The following is a 27,909-nucleotide window of genomic DNA, read 5'->3' as shown; positions in this document are numbered from 1 at the left end:
ATTTCAAAATTGGCTAAAACGTAATATACAAGTACAAAACACATAATTCATATTCAAAATGAGTTTAAAAGTCTAAAATCTTCATTTAAAACGAAATTATGGTTATTTGAATATAATAAGAAAATAAAAGAAATATTAAGTAAAATATTCTATTTTCTTATAAAACAATATTTATAGAGTTATACGTGAATAATTTTTATAGCGTAAAAGCTAAATAAATTTATACATACTTAAATACAGTAAGCCAAAAATTTAATTTAATTTACAATAACAAGAGTGCCCCCGAATAAACAAAAGTAAAGAGGACTGTGAACCTACGGTTTGGAAAATGCAGATCCCACTGTAGTCCTCGATGAGATCAGCTATCTACAGTCTATACTGAACCTGAAATGGGTGGAAAGGAGGGTGGTGAGATTATAAAATCCCAATGAGTAAACAAACATCATCATAAACATCTAGAGTTGAGTACATGGAGACAATAAAGTAAATCATCATAAACTGGGTTATAGCATTAGAACACATTTTGTTCAAAACACGTAAAGAGGCTTATGAATCTCATAAAAATCTAGGCTTGTGCCATAAATCCATTCTCGGGGACACCTTGGCCGAGGCATCCTACCGAGACCGCCAAGGCTATTAAAATTCACATTTCACATAAATCATGTTTTTGTTTTGAAAACATAGCCGTTCCTTGGCGTTGGCTGAGTTCCCCCTCACGTGGTGGTTTAGCGTGAAGTGAACCCTAAACTTTACCCCAGGAGATACCCTACGCGCCTCTCCGTTCGAGGTAAGAATATAATGGGGTTTACTGTGCCCCTCTAAAAGGCTGGTCCACAGAAACCCCCTACTGCAGTGATTAATTAATATATAATCCACCATATAATAAAACTCAATAACATGATATGGCAATTTTGTAATTCGTAGTTTTTCAAGGTAACCAAACAATTCGCATTTCAATACAATTGCCAACTAGCCAATCATGCTCGATTTATCATAAGCCAGTTAATTTAAACAATCAAATTGCCACAATTAACAGTCTCCGTGTACTCTATTTTTCAAAATCACTATTAATTTCAAAACAATTTATAATTTAATTTCATTGAAACTCATTTATTCATAAAACATGAAAATTTATCTTTTTAAATTCCCTTTTCCATAGAATTCATGAAAGCATCTAAAAACCACCCTAGATAATTAAAATGACAGTAAGTTTACTCACTATGTCTAGAATGCAGACTTTCGAAGCACTCTGTCTACTGGTCCTCGGATGCAATTTCCTTGCCTTTATCGGAGGACTCACCACCTTGACACAATACAAAATCGAGAGTTTCACCAAGTTGGTACTAAATCAAAATTAAACTAATTTAGATTACCAATGCCTGATATGGAATGCAAAATGCACTGGTAACTATCTAAACCCGGTATTGGCCTAATTCGTCTTATCACCCGATTAAATTCTTAACGGGTCCGTTTAAATTCCAATTTAATTCTTTTCAGTTTCTATACCTCAATTGCACCCAAATTAACTTAATGTCCCTCAGTGTGGTGCAAATTATCAGTCCCAACAGCAAATTACGAAAATACCCCTAGTGGGTAAAAATTCGTATTTTTGCTCCGAAAATTCCCATTATTTTTCTAGGCTCATAATTCATCATTCCTTAACCAATTCTCCTAGAATAAAATCAAACTCATCCTCACTCACTACATGGTAAATTCAGCCATTAATGGTTGGGGGAGAAAATAAATTCTTTTCTTGTTGTTTTGTTTCTAAATATGCTAAACTAACTAAAAACACTAACATAAATTAAAATCAAATAAATCCAACAACTTTCTCTCTCCTAACCCATTTTTCCAGAATTTAATTCATCATGAAAACATGTAATTTAATCATGGAAAATAAAGAGAAATGCTTGGGAATAAGAAAACTCAAGCTTAATAGAAAAAACTCACCTTTTTCACTTAATTTCCTTGAAAATTCACACTTTTTCTTTGATTTTCTCTCTCTAGGGTTTTCTTTTTGTTTTCTCTCTCTTCTTGCTGGTTTGGCCGGCCATGGGGTGGAAGATGGGCTGATTTTGTGCCTTTTAAAAAAGAAAATAATAAATTAATAAAGGCATGACACATGGCATCATGTCATTGGCCCGTTTTTAAAATTTTAAAAATTTAAACAATTTATCTCCACCACATGTTTTGTCAAGGGTCAAAGATGAAGACAAAGGAAGACCATGTGCTGGAAAAAATATCCTGGTGGTGGAAAATTACAATTTTGCCCCTGAGGTGGCAAAATTACCATTTTACCCCTATACTCCAAATTATACCGAAATTAAAATTTTTCACTTCTAAACCTCAAATCATACTTCAATAAGTCAAATTATACTCTAATAAATCAAATGGGGTCAAAAAAAATCTTTTCTAAAATTCCCATTTTGTCCCCAGGTGGCAAATGACCATTTTGCCCCTAGTTAGGGAAAATTCTGATTTGACTCCAAATTGATCCTCAAACTCCAAATTACCATTTTAAGTCATCCATGAACTGTGAAACTCTTAATCTCACCTTAAAATTCCTATTTGATCTAGTTTGAGGATTAAATAAACTTTGTTGTACCTCTAGGTACAATACTGACTTTTGTAAATTTTTCGGGACTCTCCTAGCATGCAATCATGCTATCATCACATGTATGTCATGAATAGTATTTTATAAGGTCGGGCTTTACAGCACTACCCCCCTTAAAATAAAATTTTGACCTCAAAATTTCACTTACCTGATTCGAATAAAAGATGTGGATATTGGTTTCTCATATGGCTCTCGACTTCCCACGTTATCTCCTCCATTCGAGCATTATTCCACAATACTTTCACCATTGGAATGCTCTTGTTCCTTAGCACTCGATCCTTTCGATCTAGAATACGTACAAGCTGCACCTCGAACTTCAAATCCTCATGCAACTCAATGGGAGGTGTCTCTAAAATGTGAGAGGGATCGGGAACATACTTTTTCAACATCGAGACATGGAAGACATTATGAATTCGATCTAACTCTGGGGGTAATTCAAGTCTGTAAGCCACTGGCCCAATCCTTTCAATGATACGAAAAGGTCCAATGTATCTTGGATTGAGCTTTCCCCTCTTCGCGAATCGAATCACACCTTTCATCATCTAATAAATACCACAAATTATCACAATAGTATAATCAAATAAGATTTAATACTTGGAAATTTCAAATTATTACATTTCCAAGGAGAAACCTTAAGAAAAACTTTATCGTCGACTTCAAACTCCAAATCTTTCCTTCGTTTATCCGAATAATTCTTCTGCCTATCTTGAGCTGTCTTTAATCGCTCTCGGATAACTTTGACCTTATCGTTTGTCAAATCAATCAATTCCACATTCACCAATTTTCTCTCACCTACTTCATCCCAACAGAGCGGAGTTCGGCATTTCCTTCCATACAAAGCCTCGTATGGTGCCATCCCAATACTAGACTGAAAACTGTTATTATAAGCAAACTCCACCAATGGCAAGTGTCTGTCCCAACTCCCGATAAAGTCAATGACACAAGCCCGTAACATATCCTCCAAGGTCTGAATAGTTCTCTCAGATTGACCATCTGTCTGTGGATGAAAGGCAGTACTAAATCTCAATTTAGTTCCAAGAGCTTCCTGAAATTTCGGCCAAAATCGAGAAGTAAATTGAGGGTCTAGATCTGACACAATAGAAACTGGGACTCCGTGTAATCTCACAATCTCATCTATATAAAGTCTTGCCAGCCTCTCAATAGAATACGTGCTATGGATAGCCAAGAAATGGGCGGACTTAGTCAATCTATCCACAATCACCCAAATAGCATCCTTCCCACTTTGTGTCCGCGGCAAACCCAATACAAAGTCCATAGTCACATGCTCCCACTTCCATTCAGGAATCGATAAAGGTTGAAGAGTACCTGACGGTTTTTGATGCTCCGCCTTGATCTGTTGGCATGTGAGACATTTCGCTACAAACTCTGCTATGTCTCGTTTCATACCCGGCCACCAATAACTTTCTTTAATAGTCCGATACATCTTGGTGCTTCCGGGATGTAAAGCGTAGGCGGAAGAATGAGCTTCCTCCAAAATAGCTCGTCTCAACTGATCATCCTTAGGGACACAAATTCGGTCTCTAAGCATCAAAGTACCATCATCGCTAAGTCTAAACTCACTAGCTTTTCCATCTTGCAGCTTTTGAACTTCCTGTTTCAACCAATCATCAGTTTTCTGCAATTCTCTGATCTGATTCAACAATGAAGGTCTCACGATGAAACTAGCAAGTAGGGTTCCATCCTCACCATTATTCAACTGGATCCCTAGAGATTTCATCTCAAGTAACATCGGAAAATAAGAACTCCGAAGTGTTGCTAACGACGATGAGGATTTACGACTTAAAGCATCCGCTACAACATTTGCTTTTCCCGGATGATAATCAATCACTAAGTCATAATCCTTAATCAACTCCAACCATCGTCTCTGTCTCAAGTTAAGCTCTTTCTGGGTGAGCAAATACTTCAAACTTTTATGATCAGAAAAAATCCGACAACGCTCACCATATAAATAATGTCTCCAAATCTTCAATGCGAATACTACTGCTGCTAACTCCAAGTCATGAGTAGGGTAATTCGTCTCGTGCTTCTTCAACTGTCGGGAAGCATAAGCTATTACTTTCTCATCCTGCATCAACACACACCCTAATCCCAACTTAGATGCATCGCTGTATACCACAAATTCTTTTCCACTAACAGGAAGTGTTAAAACGGGAGCGGAGGTTAACCGGTTCTTTAGCTCCTGAAATCGATTCTCACAAACATCATCCCACTCATACTTAACTCCTTGACGAGTTAAACGAGTCAGAGGAGCTGCTATCAAAGAAAATCCCTGAACAAATCTCCGGTAATAACCGGCTAAGCCAAGGAAACTACGAATCTCAGTTACCATTCTCGGTTGCTCCCATTGCAAGATTGCCTCAATCTTCTTGGGATCGACATAAATTCCAGCTTCGGACACCACATGTCCCAAGAAAACCACTTCCTTCAACCAGAATTCACATTTAGAGAACTTGGCATAGAGTTGTCTCTCGTGCAAAGTTTGCAACACAATGCGCAAATGGGCAGCATGTTCATCATCATTCTTCGAATAAACCAGGATGTCATCGATGAATACTATCACAAACTTATCCAAGTATGGATGGAACACCCTGTTCATAAGATCCATAAAAACTGCCAGGGCATTAGTCAAACCAAACGGCATCACCAGAAACTCATAATGCCCATAACGCGTCCTGAAGGCAGTCTTAGGTACATCCTGCTCCTTAATCCTCAACTGATAGTACCCAGATCTCAAATCAATCTTAGAGAATACCATAGCACCTCGTAATTGATCAAAAAGATCATCTATCCGGGGTAAAGGGTATTTATTCTTGATGGTCACTCGGTTCAACTGACGGTAATCAATACACAATCGAAGAGTGCCATCTTTCTTCTTTACAAATAGGACTGGTGCTCCCCAAGGAGAAATGCTAGGGCGAATGAAACCTTTATCCACCAAATCTTGCAACTAGGCTTTCAGTTCCTTCAACTCTGCTAGAGCCATTCTATATGGAGGAATAGAAATAGGTGCGGTACCCGGAAGTAAATCAATAGGGAACTCAAGCTCTCGATTAGGAGGTATTCCCGGTAAATCATCAGGAAATACATCAAGAAACTCACTTACTATTGGGACATCCTCTAACTTAGGTTCCCCCTTTGAAGTATCGATCACGTATGCCAAATAAGTCGGATACCCTTTTTGCACTAATTTTGAAGCTTTGATGGCCGAGATTACACAAGATGGTAATACTCGACGTTCCCCTACAAACACAATCTCTGCTCCCTCCGAATTCCAAAGAACAACTTCTTTTCGGAAACAATCCACGTTTGCCCGATGTGCAGTTAACCAGTCCATACCTAATATTAAATCAAAATCCAAGATCTCTAGAGGAATTAAGTCACCCCTAAATTCTTCCTCACCTACCCTTACCCCACAGTCTCTATAACAAGTATTTCTAATCAACTGTTCTCCTAGAGGGGTATGCACTACAATTTCTTCCTCTAATGGTGACAGGTTTCTATCAGTAATTGATGCAAATGTCGTACTCACATAAGATCTATCTGAGCCAGAATCTATCAAAACATAAGCATCTTTATCAAATAAAGACATAGTACCTGTCTCTGCTCCAGGTCGGACTCGTGCCTCATCTTCTGTCACAGCAAAAACTCTTGTCGCGGTACGAGTCTGTGGTCTCGAAGGTGGATGTGACGGGGTATTACTCTCCACACCAGACCGTATGGCTACTCCCTGTCTCGGTGGTAACCCAGAAGAATCTCTCCTCTGTATATCTGTGCGAGCTGGTGGAGATGATGCAGCTACAGTGGCTCGTCCTAACTGTGGGCAATTACTCCTAATGTGACCCGTCTGTCCACATTGGAAACATCTTGTTGGCCCTCTACATAGCCCACTATGATAATTCCCACAATTTCTGCATCTGTCAAAACCTCCGAGACTCTTCCCAGAACCAGTCATAGCAGATCTGCTAAACCTCGAAGGTCTCTGCTGTGATGGTGGAAATGGAGGTCGAGGAGATGTCACGGAAACAGAAGTAGTGCTCCCTGAAGTTGCTGAGTCCTTGCCTTTTTTTACTGGCTGACTAGAAGACGTACCAGGATTCCTCCTTTTTGCAAACTCAGTCCGAATCCTTCTATTCTCAGTCGCGAGCTTCTCAGCCCGTAAAGCCATCTGTACCACCTCCTTATGTGGCTCCCTACCAATCACTGTCATTCGCTCTCTGATCTCATTACGGAGCCCTTCCTCGAAATAGCTGGCCTGATCCTGCTCAGATTTCACCAGATCCGGCACATATAACATCAACTCGTTAAAACGAGTCTCGTACTCCTCTACAGTTAGATTTCCCTGTTTCAAACTCAGAAATTCTCTCTTCTTTTCTTTTTGATGGAAATAAGTGAAATACTGACCATCGAATTCCCTGAGAAAATTGGACCATGTCTGAGGAGTAGCGGAACGAGACTTCACCGAATTCCACCAAGTACGAGCCCTCTTCTCTAATAATCTCGTAGCCACCATCAGCTTCATGTCATCATCTAATCCCATATCAGAGAGAGTCTCGGACACCTGATTAATCCAGTCCTTTGCCACAGTGGCATCCAACTCACCAGTGAAAGATACACAACCCAATTGCCTAGCCTCCTTCAGCTTCTTGGAAATGGATACATCCTGTATTGGTGGTGGAACTAAAGGAGTAGTTGGAGGCACTACAGGTGGAACTTGACCAGTCTGAGCTTGACCAGCCATTGCTGCAAAGAAAGCTGCCAATGCCTGTGCTGCCTCAGTAGGCATGGCGGGAATACCAGTAGGTGGCTGAGGAGATGGAGGATGTGGAGGACTATCGACCTGCTCAGCAGCAGGTGCTGCCCGAATGGTAGATGCAGCTGATTCCTCCTCCACTGTATCTGGCTGATGACGTTGGGAACGACCTCTTCCCCTCCCAACGGATCTAGTGAGAGGTGGGCGTCCACGTCGAGGAGGCATTATAATCTATATAAAAAAATATACGAGCAAGTTTAGGTAACCTTAGGCTCTATATGCAAATGCATGCATTCTATTCAACCTAACCTAACTTAACTTAATCCGGGGCCACACTGATATTGTAAATTTTTAAAACAACTTTAAAACTAAAAACTTTGATCTTGAAAACCAAAAGCTCTGATACCAATCGAATTGTCACGACCCGGTACTCTCCTCGAGCCCGTGACAACCACCGCGGTGTCCCGGTAGACACTTATTGCCCGGAATGTCAACCCGAAACCCCGCAAGGCTTTACTATCAGTTTCTTTGTTCCCTTGTGAGCAACCATTGTCAAATATAGTGTTCTAAAAGATTTTAAGCTGTTTCCAACTTTAAACAAATAAAATATTAATTTTTCGTCTCACAGGGGTATTTTGGTCATTTTTCTCAAAAATTTCAAAATTGGCTAAAACGTAATATACAAGTACAAAACACATAATTCATATTCAAAATGAGTTTAAAAGTCTAAAATCTTCATTTAAAACGAAATTATGGTTATTTGAATATAATAAGAAAATAAAAGAAATATTAAGTAAAATATTCTATTTTCTTATAAAACAATATTTATAGAGTTATACGTGAATAATTTTTATAGCGTAAAAGCTAAATAAATTTATACATACTTAAATACAGTAAGCCAAAAATTTAATTTAATTTACAATAACAAGAGTGCCCCCGAATAAACAAAAGTAAAGAGGACTGTGAACCTACGGTTTGGAAAATGCAGATCCCACTGTAGTCCTCGATGAGATCAGCTATCTACAGTCTATACTGAACCTGAAATGGGTGGAAAGGAGGGTGGTGAGATTATAAAATCCCAATGAGTAAACAAACATCATCATAAACATCTAGAGTTGAGTACATGGAGACAATAAAGTAAATCATCATAAACTGGGTTATAGCATTAGAACACATTTTGTTCAAAACACGTAAAGAGGCTTATGAATCTCATAAAAATCTAGGCTTGTGCCATAAATCCATTCTCGGGGACACCTTGGCCGAGGCATCCTACCGAGACCGCCAAGGCTATTAAAATTCACATTTCACATAAATCATGTTTTTGTTTTGAAAACATAGCCGTTCCTTGGCGTTGGCTGAGTTCCCCCTCACGTGGTGGTTTAGCGTGAAGTGAACCCTAAACTTTACCCCAGGAGATACCCTACGCGCCTCTCCGTTCGAGGTAAGAATATAATGGGGTTTACTGTGCCCCTCTAAAAGGCTGGTCCACAGAAACCCCCTACTGCAGTGATTAATTAATATATAATCCACCATATAATAAAACTCAATAACATGATATGGCAATTTTGTAATTCGTAGTTTTTCAAGGTAACCAAACAATTCGCATTTCAATACAATTGCCAACTAGCCAATCATGCTCGATTTATCATAAGCCAGTTAATTTAAACAATCAAATTGCCACAATTAACAGTCTCCGTGTACTCTATTTTTCAAATTCACTATTAATTTCAAAACAATTTATAATTTAATTTCATTGAAACTCATTTATTTATAAAACATGAAAATTTATCTTTTTAAATTCCCTTTTCCATAGAATTCATGAAAGCATCTAAAAACCATCCTAGATAATTAAAATGACAGTAAGTTTACTCACTATGTCTAGAATGCAGACTTTCGAAGCACTCTGTCTACTGGTCCTCGGATGCAATTTCCTTGCCTTTATCGGAGGACACACTACCTTGACACAATACAAAATCGAGAGTTTCACCAAGTTGGTACTAAATCAAAATTAAACTAATTTAGATTACCAATGCATGATATGGAATGCAAAATGCACTGGTAATTATCTAAACCCGGTATTGGCCTAATTCGTCTTATCACCCGATTAAATTCTTAACGGGTCCGTTTAAACTCCAATTTAATTCTTTTCAGTTTCTATACCTCAATTGCACCCAAATTAACTTAATGTCCCTCAGTGTGGTGCAAATTATCAGTCCCAACAGCAAATTACGAAAATACCCCTAGTGGGTAAAAATTCGTATTTTTGCTCCGAAAATTCTCATTATTTTTCTAGGCTCATAATTCATCATTCCTTAACCAATTCTCCTAGAATAAAATCAAACTCATCCTCACTCACTACATGGTAAATTCAGCCATTAATGGTTGGGGGAGAAAATAAATTCTTTTCTTGTTGTTTTGTTTCTAAATATGCTAAACTAACTAAAAACACTAACATAAATTAAAATCAAATAAATCCAACAACTTTCTCTCTCCTAACCCATTTTTCCAGAATTTAATTCATCATGAAAACATGTAATTTAATCATGGAAAATAAAGAGAAATGCTTGGGAATAAGAAAACTCAAGCTTAATAGAAAAAACTCACCTTTTTCACTTAATTTCCTTGAAAATTCACACTTTTTCTTTGATTTTCTCTCTCTAGGGTTTTGTTTTTATTTTCTCTCTCTTCTTGCTGGTTTGGCCGGCCATGGGGTGGAAGATGGGCTGATTTTGTGCCTTTTAAAAAGGAAAATAATAAATTAATAAAGGCATGACACATGGCATCATGTCATTGGCCCGTTTTTAAAATTTTAAAAATTTAAACAATTTATCTCCACCACATGTTTTGTCAAGGGTCAAAGATGAAGACAAAGGAAGACCATGTGCTGGAAAAAATATCTTGGTGGTGGAAAATTACAATTTTGCCCCTGAGGTGGCAAAATTACCATTTTACCCCTATACTCCAAATTATACCGAAATTAAAATTTTTCACTTCTAAACCTCAAATCATACTTCAATAAGTCAAATTATACTCTAATAAATCAAATGGGGTCAAAAAAAATCTTTTCTAAAATTCTCATTTTGTCCCCAGGTGGCAAATGACCATTTTGCCCCTAGTTAGGGAAAATTCCGATTTGACTCCAAATTGATCCTCAAACTCCAAATTACCATTTTAAGTCATCCATGAACTGTGAAACTCTTAATCTCACCTTAAAATTCCTATTTGATCTAGTTTGAGGATTAAATAAACTTTGTTGTACCTCTAGGTACAATACCGACTTTTGTAAATTTTTCGGGACTCTCCTAGCATGCAATCATGCTATCATCACATGTATGTCATGAATAGTATTTTATAAGGTCGGGCTTTACATAACTTGATCCCTATCTTTTTATTTCACAAGAACATAAATTCTTGAAGTTAAACACCTTAAACATGGCATGTAATAACTTTTTTTTTCAACATGGCGTGTAATAAATTTTTTTTTCAACATGGCGTCTAACAACTTTTTTTGCTATATGGCATGTAACTTAGTCTTTATCTTTTTATTTCACTAGGATATAAACTATTAGAATTAAACACCTTAAACATGGCGTGTAATAAATTGTTTTTCAATATAGTGTTAACAACTTTTTCAACATTGCATGTAATAACATTTTTTTTTGACATGGTGTGTAACTATATTATTTTTTAAACATGGCGTATAACTTGGTCTCTATCTTAGTATTTCACTAGGACATAAACTCTTGGAGTTAAACACCTTAAACATGGTGTACAATAATTTTTTTTCAACATGTCATGTAACAACATTTTTGTCTAAGATTTCTGGGTTGGTCCTTTTGTCAAAGCTCTTGTAGTAGCAGCTACAAACCACCAATACATCCTTAAGGTTGTAACTATCAAGGCTTTGGGATCCTCCCACAACAACTCGACCAACTAAAGAAAAAAAAAACAAAAGACTCATCAAAAATCAAAATAGCTTTGTCTCCACTTCTCTTTTTCTTTTTCTCCATTTGTTCATTTGTGTGTATGAGAAGAAAATTATGATGATGACCCTTCTTTCTTCTTTTTCATCTTTCTTTTTTTATAATTTAAATATTTTGTTGTTAGCTTTTGCACCTATGTATCATTGTTCCTGAGTAATGGTCGTGTTGATTTTTTGTTTCTTAAACGAAAAACATTTTTTTCAACACGTGTTTGAATATGAGGAAGTTTTATTAAGGGCAACTTTGTTAAAAAATATTTTCTCTTGGCTAAAAAAAATTAAAATTAAAAAAAGGGTTATTTTCGAAACACTTCATCTTTAAGGGCTAAAAAAAATCGTCCCTAGTTTTAATAGCATAACAAATCAAAAGACTTAACCCAGTCAAATTCATAAACCAAAACAACTCTCCATTGAATAGCAATTTCAAGAAAATTACATGACACTTGCATTAGCTTGAGTTCTTATTTGGTAATAAATTGCTAACCATAATTACATGAAACATCAAAGTTCATTAAGCTTGAAAATGCCTATATCACTATTCTTTCTCATCATGTCTCCTAAATTACAAAAACAAAAAGAAGAAAAAGATACTTAATTTGTATATAGTTGATAAAATAAGAGCATCAAATGATATATATGGAAGAATCCAACTTGTTGCGATGGATAGGTAATAGGAATTTGCAAACTTAGATGAGTAAAATGCAAGATAACTTTGATGAATTTAACAACTTTCCAAAATTTAACATTATAAAACAAGGATCGAATTAATCTGCCAAAATTCAAGATCTTTATTTTATGCATCCTGTAAGCAATCTATTAAAGGAAAAGGACAAAAATACCTTGAATATGGACCCAAAATATGCATTCCAATAGTTGTTGTCTTGAATCTGCAAGAAAATATAAAACTTAAAAAAAAGCTTTCTTTGAGGGAACTTATATAAACTATATATGGATAACAATACACAAACTCATTGCTTACCATATTAAACCTGCCTAATGTTGTTCAGATACTTTATTTTGATCTTTTGAAGTATGAAAACGACATCCTTCATATCTTTCCTTTTTTCAGGTAACTCAACTGAACAATCCAAAGCTAATTCCATAATAGATGATATACAATTTGCTTTAGCCATGAAATGTCTTTCCTCACTTCGTAATAAACTAGAATCAGCAACACCAATTGTTTCATTAGATAATGACTCTTTCACCCAATCCTTCATACTCATTTCTCCAACAAAAATTTCATCTGTTGGTTTCCTTCTTGTGAAAGTTTCCATTAATAAAATACCATAACTATAAACATCACTTTTTACAGAAACAATTCCTGTTGATCCATATTCTGCATGTTAAACATAATTGGATCATTAAAAAGATGTCATCCTATAAAATGAATGTTAATGCATCCATACATGTAGAAAAAAAAAACCAAATAAGAAAATGATATCACCTGGTGCCATATATCCAATAGTTGCAAGTGTGATGGTTTGTTTCATAGATTCTGCTTCTCCCAACAATTTGGCAATGCCAAAATCTCCCACATGTGCAACCATGTCTCCATCAAGTAGGACATTACTTGGTTTTAGGTCACAATGGATTATAGGATTTGGATGTCCCAAATGGAGGTATTCTAATGCCGATGCAACATCTATCATTATGTTGATTCGTTGAAAGATATCCAAGAAATAATGGTTAGAATATAACCATTTCTCGAGGCTCCCATTGGGCATGAATTCAAGCACTAAGGCTTTGAAATTAATACAAGAGCAAAAACTAATAACCTTGACAAGATTGCGATGAAGTATATTTTGCATCACTTCACTTTCAACATCAAAACTCCTGAATCCTCCTTCTAATTGCAAATTAAAAACTTTTATGGCAACATTTCTCCCATTTGACATTGTTCCTATGTATACAGAGCCAAAACTCCCAGAACCAAGTAAATTGCCTTCATTGAATCTATCAGTCGCTTCTAAAAGTCTATTATACAGATTTCTACTATGTACATCTAGAGTTAAACCTTCATTCATTGAAAGATTTGTACTTCGATTCTGGAATTTTTTTAAGACAATAATAAAGGTAAGTACCACCATTATCGAAGCAATTATTGGTAAAGCATACCTCAGAATGTGCATTGAGATTGTCTTCAATGGTCGATGGGTGTTGTTTTTGCAATGAGGAACTTGTAGTTGACGTGAACCACAAAGTGCATAATTATTCATGAATGATTTAGCTGTGAAGTTTCGAAAGCATCCTTCAGTGGGGATTTCTCCTTCCAATTTATTGAAAGCCACATTAAAGTATCTGAGATAAGAAAGTCTTTCCAAAGACTTGGGAATGATTCCAGACAAATTGTTATCAGACAAATCCAAAGTTTCCAAACTTATCATGTCACCTAATGATAAAGGAATAGGACCTTGTAGCCTGTTGCTAGATAAAGATAAAATTTGTAGACTATTGAGACCTCCAATTGTGATTGGAATATCACTTGAAAATAGATTCCTTGACAAATTCAAATATGTTAATACCTTCAAATTGCCAATATCTAGCGGAAGTGAACCGTTAAGATAATTTGAAGACAAGTCTACTTTCAACATATCTTTAAGGCTCCAAAATGTGAAAGGTATTGTCGAATGCAATTTGTTGGAATCCAAGTACAGGTTTCTCAAAGAAGTCAAATCACCCAAACAAGGGGGTATAGGTCCTTGAAGCATATTAGCACTCAATGATAAATCGCTCAATTTCTCCAAATGACAGACACTGTATGGAATAGGGCCTTGTAATTTATTAGCATTAAGATACAAGCCTTGGACATTTTGTAGCCTTCCTATTGTTGCTGGAATAGATCCACTTAATTCATTTTGCGAAAGGCTTAAAACTATAATGTTGCTTAAGCGACCGATTTCCATAGGAATGACACCTTTAATTTTGCAATCATTAGCTATGAATTGTTGAAGTGATGCAGAAAGATTCAAGATAGAAGTTGGAAGAATGCCATTCAATGGATTGGATGATATATCTAAGACCCTTAAATTCTTGTAGTTTGCCAATGAAGAAAGAAAGCTCCACTCATGGTTTGGAGTTTCGATGGTTAAATGGTTTGACCAAAGGCGTAGGACCTCAAGAAAACTTAAATTTCCAAGTGTATTGGGAATAAGGCCAGTGAACGAGTTTTGGCTCAACTCTAGAATTTTGAGCTTCAAAGCATTAGAGATACAATCAGAAATATTTCCACTAAGATAATTATTCCATAAGAGAAGCACCTCAAGATTTGAATCCAAGCTCACACATGGTAATTTACCTTAAAAGAAAAGAAAAATACAAGTTTGAATTATTCCAAAAAAAAAATGATGTAGAGCAGTTATTCAATTTTAGAAAACGATGCACACATAAATTTTTAGTTTTATAGTGCACAAATAAAGTAAAAAAGAAATACTTTGTTATTAGTTCGAGACCCAACAAAAAGTTGTCCATTAAAACTTAGATTATGGGGAGTTTCATGTTACATTTACGGTCATTTATCAGAAAATATTTCATTTAAAAAGGTTGATAAAAATTTTATAAAATTCATTATCACAAAAGATACACCATAAATATTTAATGCTTGGACTCAATTTTCTATACCGTTAAGAGTACCTTTTTAAATAAAATTTGTTCAATATGTTAAGTAGTTAAAATCTACTCAATCTATTAAGTCAATTTTATTTAAAGAATTTAATATCATTTAATTATGTTAACCTTGTATTTTTTTTCTTTTTGATAATATATTCATTCTTTTCAACTTTTATTAATGCAAAATTTTTAAAAAATCATACATCTCTATTACAAAAAATTCAGTTATGATACTTAGTATGTAATTTTCAACAAAATATTGCAATAAATAATTGAAGTATTTTTAAAAATTTTCATAACTAAAAATTCACTATTAAATATCTCTTCAAACTTTGCATTTCCCTTCAATATTGCTTGACCCATGATTAGTAACAATCCTAATATGAATCAAAATTCTGTGATGATGCCAATAGGTGAGTTAGTGTCACACCAACTTAGTTATTTATTGAATTTATATTTCTTTTACTCTTATTTTTTTGTAACGTAAATAATTTTGCAATTTAAACCTAGTTGGTTATTTATTCAATTTATATTTCTTTTACTTTTATTTTTTCTATCATATATATAGTTTTACATTATATATATAATATATATATGCTCTTTTAAGACAACACAATGATCAAAATTTTAATTTTTTTATTTTTTTACAAAATTTATTTAATAAATATTCTTTATCCATTTCACCACAAAATGTTATTATATGTTTTTTTCATGTATGTAATGGGTGTGTGCATATGAGGAGGACTAGCATATTTTCTACTTCTAAAATAAATACATTAAAAAATGGAATTAAATGTTGTTGAGTAGATTACCAGATAGACTATTGTTAAAAAGAACAATTTCTTTCAACGAAGAAATATTGAAGATGGAAGGTGGAATCTGCCCACTTAAGTGCATATCAGTTGCATAAAATTTCTCTAATACAATAAGATTCCCAATCTCATATGGAATTTCACCTGCAAAAAAATTAAAAAAGAAGACTACTTGGTTTGTTAACATTACAATAATAATATAGAGATCTACTTGCAATCAAAATCACGTGCACAAAAAAATTTTATTTTTGTTGAAGTTTTTGAATTATAAAGTAATAAATACTTTTTGTAATGCCACAAGTTTGAGTAGTTATAAAATATAGAACCATACATTCCAAATCAATGTAACTTAGATCAATCTTTTTGAACGTGGTTAAATTTTCATAATATGATGTAAAATTTTGAAGATTGTTGTATTCTCCTATGTTTGAGGGTGACATATATCATCGTACGATACAGAATTGGACCAATAAGGAGGCTTCTATTTTTTATAGAAAAGGTCTCCAGGGAAAGACCGTCTACTCACTTCCCAATGGATCTGACCACTTGCAAACATAATTAAAACCAAATTCCATTACCTCATTTATTTAATAATTATTTTCTTAATATTAATACAATTCATAATTAGTGAAACTATTTGCTCTAAATTTATGAAATTATAAGTTAAATTAGTAAAATTACCAAAAAAATTCAAAGAAACAATTTCATTCTTATTGAAAAAACAAAAAAAAAAAACTATTTGATTTGCATAAATTAGAGCCTAGGTTTAGGGTCTAGTGCTATTATGATTTGGACTCATATTGGTTATCAATTTTTTTTATATATTTACATTTTACTACTCCTATTTGCTTTTATTTTTTAAAGAGTTGCTAAAAGACAAAAGCAAATGCCACTTGGACTTAGCTTAAATCGTAAAAGTGGCATAAGTTTTGAGTAGAGATATGAAGTTTGCGCTGCATGGTTCCCTCTTGTACAAATAAAAATGAAAAGAAAAGCAAAAGCAGGTTGTAAAGAGTAAAATCATAATTGAGTTATTCGGTTGGAATTTCTCACAAAAGAATTGTTGAGAAGAGTTCTTTCTAAATGTGCTTTAAATAAATAAAATATTATTTGATAATATTTTTGTTTATTTTCAATAGATAAATAAAATAAAAGATACAACTTTGTTAGACCAAATTATAAATTTTAAAGTAAAAATCTGTTTGTTAATTGAAAATTAAGAAATCAAATAAAAATAAATAAAGTCAAGTGAAAAAATTCAACAAAGAAAAAATGTGAAATAATATAATTTTTTGCATAATTTCATGAATTATTGAAAGGTGATGTGTGAGTGTAAAAAATATCCATTAGATATTTGTTGTTTTATTGTTGTCTTTTAATATGAAGAAACTATAAAAAGATTTATGATACTTTAATTTGCCTTTGTACAAGCTAGGCAATTCCTAGATTCAGCCTTTATAGCTAATGAGATGATAGCTTATGATAGTGTGAGTTGGGAGTTCTTAGAGTTGATAATGGAAAAGATAGGGTTTGGGAGGAGATGACGAAAATGGATTATGGAATGTGTTTCAACTATCTTAATTTATGTGCTTGTAAATGGGACACCCACGAAACCAATTAAATTGCAAAAGGGATTGTGGCAAGGGTGTCCATGGTCTCCTTTTTTGTTTAACATGGTTTTAGAGGTCTTCAGTTGTCTAATGGTTAAGCTAAAGAAGAGCACATTTGTAGCAAAATCTATTTTGGTGCTCGAGGTTTGTAGTTGTCTCATTTGCAATATTCTAAGGATACCTTACTGTTTTGTCAACCTAAACTTGAGTGCTTAATAAATATGAAGAAAGTACTACGATGCTTTCAAATTATGTCTGGATTAAAGATAAATATTTAGAAAAGTAGCTTTATGTGTGTTAAGGTTAATACTAATGTCTTAGGAACTTGGGCTACTAAAGTTCATTGTAAGGTAAGTGTCTTACCATTTACGTATTAGGATTTACCATTGAGTGCTAGTCAAGCTTCGATGAAAATTTAGAGGTCACAATCAAAGTTAGGTTTACTAGTGGTGGAGTGTGTTGAGGCAAAATTAGAAAGGTGGAAATCAAAGTTGTTATCTTGTGAAAGTTGAGTTACACTGTTGAAGTTAGTACTTAGCAGTTTACCTACCTTTTTTATGTCTTTTTATTTAGGTGCCTTGAGGAATTAGGGATAAATTGAATAAAATGCATAGCTGCTTTCTTTGGGTTGGCAATAATTAGGAGGGTAGTGCACTTTGTTAAATAGGATAATGTCAATAACTACAAAGAAGAAGAACTTAGGATGGTCAATCTAGAAATAAAAAATAGAGCCTTTCTTACTACATTGTTGTGGAGGTATACGAATGAACCGAAAGTCTATAGAGAGAAATCATGGCAACAAAGAAGGACTATGATGTGTGTGCCCTGTTACCTAATGCTGTGGTCACTTGTAATTGCTCAAACACTTAGAAAAATATCATATCTCCTTTAATGCCTATTAACAAATTCTTTTTGCAAGGAAGGAAGGCTTTGTGATTACAGGGCATGGAAAAATAGTGGCTAACAATGGAAAATTGAGCTAAGGCATCAATTATTCAATTGGGAATTTCATGCCTGGACAAGATTATGGAGTTACCATTGAGAATACACCTTGAGTGATTATCCAGATGATGAGCTTATCTAGAAAGGTACTCCTCAAAATCTTTTGGTAAACTTGTATTAAATTCCCATGATGAAAACAACGATCTGTGGAAAAAGATTTTGTTATGCTTCTTACAAAGTTAAGATTTATGTGGCAACTAATGTGGGAAAAGATAGCAGTTGAGTCTGAACTAGAAAACAAAAAGTTTAATTGGGGCTGAACAGACTCTTTACCTATTGTGTAAGTAGAGTTCAGAAACTATTAGACATTTGTTTTTACATGTTGTGAGTCTTGGAAGGTTTGGTGTAAGTGGTGCTTAGAATGGAACATAAATTATATCATATCTAACGATCCAAAATTATTTTTCTTGTCATGGAAAATAATGTTTGATAGTGGGGATAGACAAAAGGTTTGGATGCTTGCTTTTTATGCAATTACATGGTCAATATGGTTGTTTCATAATGATGTGATTTCTTAACAAGAAGGTAAGGGATATCTCTTAGCTTTATGATCTAATTAACTATGTGTTATAGTATGGGCAAAGATAAAGTGGCTTGAATTAACATAATTGACGAAGCATATATCGAAATGTCCATACAAGGTGAAAATGTTAGACAAAACTAGAGTTGTGAGATCGAAAGTTAAATGGATGGCTCCATAAAAAGGATAGGTCAAATTCAACATTGGTGGGGCATCTTTTGGCAATCCAAGAAAGGCAAGTATTGGAGGACTTCTAAGGGACCATAGAGGTTCAATCAAAGTCAAGTACTTAAAGTCAATTGGTGAGGGGGATTTGAACCTTACTAAAATTTAGGCAATCAAAGACGTGTTTTGCATTTTCATTAATATAATGCAGCACAAATAGTTTAATTTATGGATGGCAAGTGATCCTAAGAATATAGTGTTATGGATAAATAAACCTTAAAAGGCCTCTTGGAGATTTAGAAAATGTTTGATAAGAAAGAAAGCATGTAAAAATTAATCCTGACTTGGATGATAACTCATGTATTGAGGGAAGCAAACAATGAAGCAAATATATTGACGAAGGTGGGAGTACAAAGGAGTTTAGGACTCTTACAAATTTTTGATTAAACATGTGATAAAAGTAAAATATGATTTTTTGAGAATTGTATGAGGTAAGAGGGGCTCTAACCTAATAAGGTTCAGTGCATATTATTGTGGGTGGGTGAGGCCAAAATTTTCCTTAATTCAAATAAAGAGAAATTCAAGTTAAAACATGACTCTATCACGGAAAACTCTTACAGCATGTTTGGTTCGCAAAATGAAGTGTGTGACTACTGCCTCAATATCTGTGTAATAAATGGGTTTCCTACCAAGATAATTAAGCTATAAAGGGAGTTAAGGCAAGGTTGTCCTTTATCTCTTTTTCTTTTTAATATGGTTGCTAACATGTTTAGTTGTATGATGCTAAAGGCAAAGGAGAAGAACATTTGTAGTGGTATCTTAATAGGGGATAATGGGCTAAAAATGACACACTTGCAATTTGCAAATGACACATGCTAGCCAAATTTTGATGAATTAATAAACATGAAGAAAATGTTACATTCCTTCTAAATAGTATCTGGGTTGAAGATAAACTTCTAGAATAGTAGTTTATTTGGTATTAGAATTAATAAGGAAAAAGTGGACTGGTTAGTTGGGCTAAGCAAAGGGGGCTTAATAGGAAAAATAAAAAAAAAGATAAAAGAGATTGAGGATGGAGCAAGCATAGGGCCAAGGGAAAATAGTAACCAGAAGAAGAACAAAGAAAGATGGGCTGATGACGAAGAGTTAGGGCACCTAGAAATAAAAAGGAATATGGAATGTGCGAAATTACAAAAGGGAGACAGAACTTTCATGATGGGCAATATGAAGATATTGAGAAGACTTTAACGTCTGAAAAGGAAGGAGATTAGTTTGTGGATGAAGTGGAATTACAAGGGAGAAGCATACTAAGAGGGAGACTAAAAGATCCTGGTCTCTCAATATCTAGCGAAATGGTTCTCAAGGAATTTATTAGCAACAAGAAAAGAAAATCAAAGAGGAAAACCAAGGTGCAACTAAAAAAGTCTGCAATAAAGAAGTGGCTTGAGGGTATAGAAGAGCAAGGGGATAATAGGGATAACAAAAAGGTACAAAAGAACACAACAAAAGGAATTCAGGTGGTAGAGACTCAAGAGAGTAATCATGATGAGAAGTATTGTCAAAATAATAGGGTAATTAGGAGTAAGGATTCAAAGCTAAGGGAGGTAATCAAAAGGAAAGGGAAGTCTAAAAAATAGCAAAAAATGAAGAAGAAAATAAAGAGATTATTGAAGGAAACCAAAGAAGGTGAGATGGATAACAACTGTAAAAGGAAGGCTGTAGAGACTAATTTAGAAACAAAAAGAAGGACCAAAGCTAGGTGGAACGAAGCAATTGTGACCATGGATATAAGCAAAAGCCTGGGCATGGATTTTCGAGGAAATGAGAAAATTATCAAAACATTCATGGATCAAGTGATGGAAACAAACATCAAGTAGGAGCGAGTAATGGCGGCAGGTTCCAGGGAATCAAATGAGTGTTTTTTCTCCATGATTTTACTTACTTGGAATGTTAAGAAGATTGGAAGGGGGGAGAAAAAGAGAGCTATGGAAAGGCAAATCAAATTGAATAAACCAAAAATAGTATTCATTTAAGAGACTATATTAAGCAAGGTTAACGATGGGTTATTTGAGAAATTATGGCTAAGAGAGAGTGTGTGTGTGGTTAAGTAGTGGAGTCAAAAAGTATGGAGGATTGATTAGTATCTGGCAAGATAACTTTTTCAAATTGGGGGAATGTATTCTACATAAAAATTATATTATGTTGATTGGTGAGTTGAGAAATGGTAATGTTAGGTGTGGGTTTGGCAATATGTAGTTGCCTAATGATGAGGGGGAGAGAGAGGTTGTATAGGAGGAAATAAAGCAAATCATGGGAGGTTTGGGGGTCAAATGGGTGCTAAGAGGGGATTTCAACACAGTTAAGAGGGAGGAGGAAAGAATTGGTAGGGGAATATCGACAGAACAGCTAGAAGATTTGATAAGTTCATAAACAAGGTAGGGTTAATGGACCTCCCTATGGTTGGAGGGATGTTTATGTGGAGTAATAATAAAGAAAGGATAACTTTTAGTCATTTTGACCATTTTTTTATGGATGCTGAAGTATTGGAAGTAGGAAACGATATAATCCAAAAATGCTTACCAGTATCAATATCAGATTATAATCCAGTATTGTTAGCACTGAGAAAAGTGGATTGAGGTCCTAGGCCTTTCAAGTTCTTCAATTGCTAGATGGAAGAGACAAGTTTCCTATCAATTGTGCAGGATTTTTGGGGACAAAGTGGCAGTGACAGCCAAAATGTTAATAGGCTATGGTCAAAGCTGAAAGGATTGAAAAATATGCTAAAAGGTGGCAAAAAAGGTCTTTGGTAGTTTGCAAGAGAGAATAAGCAAATTGGAATCTGAACTGCATATTTTGAATAAGAAAATACAAGAAGGGGAAAGGGGCAGTGAGTGTAGCCAGGAGGCAGTTAGCAAAAAGGTTGAGCTTTAGGGGCTATATAGGGTGTAGGAGAAAGAATGGCAACAAAAGTCAAGATCTAGATAGGTTGTTAAGGGTGATCATAATACCAAATATTTTCATGCTTTAGCCTCTGCAAGAAAGAGGAACAATCTTATCCATTAACTGAAAGTAAAAGATTAAGTTATTACCGAACCTAGGAAAATTAAAGAGGCTATTGTCAATCACTTCACCAATTTTTATAAGAAAAAGAAAGTAATGGAGGTAAGGAGGTTTGATTGTCCATTTAAAAAATTAAGTTGTGAAGCTGTTATAATTCTTGAGAGAGAAATTACAGAGGAAGAGGTTTAGGATACAATATGCAGCTGTGATGGTAATAAGGCCTCGAGGCTTGATGGGTACAATCTCTAGTTTTTTAAAAATCAGTGGGTGGTTTTGAAAGATGACATTATGGGCTATGTGAAGAAATTTTTCACAAGAAATAATGGAGGAAAGGGCTAAAAATTCCTTTATTACCCTCATCCTTAAGGTGACCAAACCTATGGGTATTTCAGAGTATAGACCTATTAGCTTGGTATGTAGTGTGCATAAGCTTGTTTCAAAACTTTTAGCAAATAGGCTTTGGTAGGTGGTTGGGGAGGTGATCGGGGAAAAATAATTTGCATTTGTTAAAGGGAAACAACTCACTGACTATGTTTTAATTGCCAATGAAGTGTTGGATCTATTGAAAAAGACAAGGGAGGGAGGATTCATGCTAAAGGTGGATTTTGAAAAAGTGTATGACTTTATGGATTGAGGACTTTTGCATTTTATAATGACTAAAATGGTGTTTGATGAAAGTGGAAAAAATGGGTTATGGGATGTGTGATGAATGCAAAAGTTTCTGTCTTGGTGAATGGGGTGGCTACTAATCCCTTTAAAATGGGTAGAGGATTGAGGCAAGGATGTTCGCTGTCCCTTTTTCCTTTTTACATGGTGGCAGAGGCATTCAGCCTACTGATGGATAAAAGGCTGGAATTGGGGGCGTGCAAAAGAATTTCGATTGGTTCCAATAGGCTTCAGATATCACATTTGCAGTTCACTAATGATACGATGATATTCTGTAAACAAGAGGTTCGGGGTCTTATTAACACCAAGCGAATTTTAAGGTGCTTCCAAGCAATGTCAGGGTTGAAAATTAATTTTTGTAAAAGTAGTTTGATAGGAGTAGGAACTAATGAGCAGGTTACCAAGGAAGGGGCTGAGAGAATCGCTTGTATGGTAAGCGAGCTTCTTTTAAGTTATTTGGGAATGCCATTGGGAGGTAACCAAGGGTCATTACAATTATGGAGACCCATTGTCGAAAAGTTTGAAGCCTGACTTGCTAGATGGAAAGCAAAAACTCTGTCTATAGGGGGTACGGTGACACTCTTAAGGTCTGTTCTTAGTAGTCTCCCGATCTTTTATATGTTCGTTTTCCAAATGCCTAAAGGAGTTATACAAAAGCATGAAAAAATTGAAAAAAGATTCCTGTGGTGTGGGAGCAAGGTGAAAGGGAAGATTCACTATGTAGAGTGGAACAAAGTGTGTGATCTTAAAGAAAATGGAAGGTTGAGAGTTATCAATCTTGAGCTAAAAAATAGAGCGCTCCTAAATAAATGGCTTTGAGGATATGGGAAAGAGAGACACAACATATGGAGAAAGATTATTGTTGAGAAAATAAGAAGGAATCCCACTAATCTTTTCCCGAAGGCTAATACCAATAGGAGGAACTTGAGAGTTTGGAATAATATCTTAAAGCCTTTGGTTTTTACTAACAATATTTCCTTGTAGGATGATTCTAATGTTCAATTGGTTGTTGGGGATGGCAATCGAATTCTCTTTTGGGAAGACAAGTGGATGAAAAGGCAACCCTTGAAAGTTAGGTTCCCAAGAATCTATGCACTAGCCATAAATAAGGAGGGATACATTCGAGATTATGGTAAATAGGATGGGGAGTTGTGGGTATGGGTGGTGCAACTAAGAAGATAGCCGTTTGGATGGGAAAAGGAACAGTGGTCTTGGTTTAAGCAAGAAATTGAGGAATATCACATGAGCAGAAAGCTTGAAGATACTCTCGCTTGGAAAAGACGACTTTCAAGACAGTATGCTGCTGGATCATTCTGCAAGCTTAACTCAACGCGAAGAGTTAGCAGAGACAATGTTTGGAAGAAAGTATAGTTTAATCTTGCACCGCACTGAATTGAAATGTTCCCCTGGCAGATGTTGCATGGGAAGGTGGCAATTAAGTATAAACTTTTGAGAAGAAGGCTACTCAATCAAGAAATAGCTGGCTGTGTCCTCTGTAAAAAAGACCTAGAGATGGTCAACCATTTTTTTCTTCATTGTGAGGTGGTGTGGTAAGTGTGGATGAGATGGAGTGTTGAATGGGCAGTTTGTTGGGTGGTTCCTGGTAGATTGAAAGAGTTCTTTGAAATCTGGAACAACATTGCTCTTAGGGAAGGTGAAGGTCAAGTGTGGGCAATGGCATTTTTTGCTATCTCTTGGTCAGTATGGCTCTAAAGGAATGAAGTTGTTTTTATAGGAGCTAGCTGGGATGGTAACCAAGTTTGGGAAAATAGCACATTAAGAGTTACGGTGTGGGCTAAAGCCAAATGGCCTTATAAGTATGGTTCGACAATAATTAGGTATCAAAACCCTTCACTAGGGGTAACAATAACACAACTAAAACAAGGTAGAAAAGTGATTGGATGGGCTGAACTAGTTTCGAGGGAAATGAAATTTAATGTTGATGGAAGGACGAAAGGCAGCCTTGGAGAGTTTGGAATAGGAGTGTGATGAGAGATAAACATGGACAGATTAAAATTATGTTTTCTAAATCTATAGAGGTGGTGGATGCTAACTTGGCTGAAATCATAGCTATAAGGGAGGCGTTCATTCTCTTTATAGCTTCCAAATGGGGAAAAACAAAGTCATTGATTATTAAGAGTGACTCAAGCAATGCAATCAAATGTGTGAATCAGTCGACAAAATGGCCATGGAGGTTACAGAAGTGGATCCTTCACATTGAGAGGTTGAAGAGAGATGTGATAAGCTGGCAGGTTAATCACACATTTAGAGATAATAATCAATCGACTGATAAACTGGCCAAAGCAAGGATTCAATGTGTACAGGATCTTATCAATGTGCTAGACTAAAGTGGATGGGAATGAGTATGCAAAAATTTTGTTTGGATACTTTTTCATGATGCTGCAGTGGGAGGTTTTAAATGGTTTAAGATGCTTTTTCTTGACTTTGTGTGTTTTTGGGAATTATGGCTCTTTGCTTTTCACATCCTTATGTTGGGATGAATGTGCTAGGAAGACCTTTTAGTGGCTGAATGTGATCTAGGTTTTTGTAGAGATTAATGTTTTTGGACTTCTTTTTTGTTTGGAGTATGAATATGATGTGTACTGTACAGTCAGTTGCCTACTTTGTCCTTAGGCTTAGGAGGTTATGCTTATTTTTGAAAGCGTACAGAAGGTTTTTGTTATACATTGCTTTTGATAGCTAATACGGAGGTTTAAGGAGGCTAGGATTCCCCTCCTTTTTGTATAGATTTTTGGGTACAAGGCATATGGTGTTAAGTCAGGGAAGTTACCTTCTAAGGGAAGAGTAATAGATTTGAATTGCTTGTTTCTCCTAGAGATAAACCAATTTGGTTTCCTCTTATCTGAATACATTATTAACTTTCAAAAAAAAAAAAAAGAACTAATAAGGAGATGGTGATGAGTTAGGCACCCAAGATCCACTGTAAGACTAAAACTCTACCAACTACCTATTTGGGTTTACCTCTTAAAACTAATCAATCATCATTGAGAATATAGAAACTATTGATTAAAAGGGTGGAAGCGAAATTAGAAAGTTGGAAGGCTAAATTATTTGTCTTGTGGAGGGAAGGTAACTTTACCAAAGTCTATAATTAATAGCCTACCAATCTTTTTGAAGTCCTTATTTAAAATGCCTAGTGAAATTAAAAAAAAAAAAAAAAAAGGTTGGAGAGACTTCAAAGAAGATTTCTGTAGGCGGGTTCTAACAATAACAAAGGGGTGCATTATGTGAAATGGGAAAACATTTACAAATCTAAAGATGATGAAAAGTTGAGAATTGTTGATCTAGAAGTAATGAACAGGGCTTTCTAACAAAATTGTTATGAGTTATGGAAATGAACTAGAGGGCTTATGGATGCAAGTTGTGGCTGTTAAGAATGACTAAGAACCTTGTGCCCTTTTACCTAAAGCTGCTGTTACTAGCAAATGCCTAAACACATAGAAAAAATATTATTTCTCTTTAATTCCCTACTGATAAATTTTTCTTACATCTAATAGTTAATTTGGGAGTTATTAAAGGTGATGGTAAACCAATACATTTTTTGCATGATGTGTGGCTAGAAAATATGATCCATGGCTATTTTCATTGAAAGTCAATAAACAAGGAAGACTATGAGTTTGGAGAGTGCACTAACCATGGATGGCAATGGAGAATTGAGCTTAGAAGACAACATTTTGGTTGAGAGTTTAAACAGTGGACAAGGCTATGGAGCTTCCTAAGAGAATACACATTGGGTGATGGATTCAAAGATGACTTAATATGGAAAACAATAACTAGTGGTAAGTTTTCATCCAAGTCCTTCTATCATTTAGTTAGTAATCAATTAACTAAAGGCAAAGAGTTATGGAAGCAAATTTGGTTTAACTATGCCCTATATAGAATAGAATTATTTGTTTGGCAATTAATGTGGGAATGTATTACTGTGAAAATGAAGGTAGTTAAAAGGTTAATAGAGGAGAACCAAGCAAATTGTGTGCTTTGAAAACAACAGCTTGAAATAGTGCAACTAAAGGTGTCCAAACAATTTGTTCGGTCTTTTTGGTTTTGAAATTCTCAAAATCAAAAAAATTGAACTCATTCTTTAGAAAAACCAAAACCAAACCAAGTTCTGATAATAACCGAAAAACTAAAAATCAAAGTAATTCGGTTAGTTCAGTTTGGTTACTGAAAACCAAATGATAAATAGAAACTAAAAAGGTGAGTTGGAGATTTAATAACACTTTAGCTCCCTTGCAACATGGTTAAGGTTTTTCCATCATTCACACCAAGCAAATGGGAAACACCTAAGTAGTACATAACTCCAACAATCAAATCTTTGATTTTCAAAGGCAAAATAAACTATAACAGCTAATGGGCAACTTGTTTAATCAATCAAATGTGTCTAAGGAGTACAAAAAGTAGTTCTCTGCTACAATTTGCATTCAATGATACAAAGCAAGATTCACGATCAACAACTTATGATAGAACATTTGAAGGCTCTCAAACAGAACAACCAAGATAAGCACGGATACTAATCTTTAACCAATACAAATATACTAAAGTAAGAAAAATCAATTGATATTCTATTTACAACTTGTGCCAAACAATCTACTCGTTCTAAATCAAATTTCCTTATAACAAAATCCCAAACTGAGATGATTAAGTACATTGCCAAAATGGGACCAATATACAAGAAATAAAACATGGTAACTACAAGATGAGATCAAAGAGAAGTGATGGTGAGAGTAAGATGCGAGAAGGGAGAGCAAAAGGGAAAGAAGTAAAAAGGACTTAGAGTAAAGGGAATTAGGGATTGATTTCCCTTAGATAGGAAAACCCCAAATTACCTCTTTTTATAGGTATATTTAAATTCAATTAGTTCAGTTGGAAAAATTCTCAATTGAAACCAAACCGATTTAACCATTTTAACCAAACTCAATTACTCAAAATAATTGAACTAACAAAATGATAAAAATTGAACTCAATTCAATTTGGTTATTTGATTCAGTTTGCGTTTGCACACCCCTAAGTGCAACACCTATTTTTTTCATGTGTGGAGACTTGGAGAGGATAAAGGGTTGTGATGTATAGATTGGGA

At 34.9% G+C, this 27,909-nt stretch overlaps 2 protein-coding genes across 6 annotated transcripts in view; both read right to left on the bottom strand.

Moving 5' to 3' along the window:
• Positions 1-135: 135 nt before the first annotated feature.
• On the bottom strand, positions 136-7,373 carry LOC148761261 (uncharacterized). The gene is made up of 3 exons (XM_088809274.1): positions 6,230-7,373; positions 1,220-1,303; positions 136-384 (listed from the first exon to the last, which is right to left on the bottom strand). The coding sequence occupies exons 1-2, from the start codon at positions 7,371-7,373 to the stop codon at positions 1,254-1,256; spliced, it is 1,194 nt and encodes a 397-aa protein (XP_088665400.1). The 3' UTR covers positions 136-384; positions 1,220-1,253.
• A 3,583-nt stretch (positions 7,374-10,956) lies between these two features.
• Positions 10,957-27,909, bottom strand: part of LOC18592819 (uncharacterized) — a 44,894-nt gene continuing 27,941 nt past the window's right edge. For 3 of the 5 annotated variants that reach the window (XM_088809303.1, XM_088809299.1, XM_088809301.1), the window contains 4 exons: positions 15,789-15,932; positions 12,815-14,665; positions 12,347-12,706; positions 11,978-12,254 (listed from right to left, as the gene is read on the bottom strand). In XM_088809303.1, coding sequence (XP_088665429.1) covers positions 12,351-12,706; positions 12,815-14,665; positions 15,789-15,932 — 2,351 coding nt within the window. In that variant the 3' untranslated portion in view covers positions 11,978-12,254; positions 12,347-12,350. Of the gene's footprint in view, positions 11,319-11,976; positions 12,255-12,346; positions 12,707-12,814; positions 14,666-15,788; positions 15,933-27,909 lie in introns of those variants that run through there. The other 2 variants (XR_016028049.1, XM_088809302.1) reach the window with 2 other exon arrangements.

Source organism: Theobroma cacao, chromosome 8 (genome assembly GCF_053813885.1).
Source record: "Theobroma cacao isolate CCN51 chromosome 8, ASM5381388v1, whole genome shotgun sequence".
In the NCBI taxonomy this organism is placed as follows: Eukaryota; Viridiplantae; Streptophyta; class Magnoliopsida; order Malvales; family Malvaceae; genus Theobroma; species Theobroma cacao.
The sequence above is the reverse complement of the archived record's forward strand: the minus strand, read 5'-3'. Positions and strand labels throughout refer to the sequence as shown.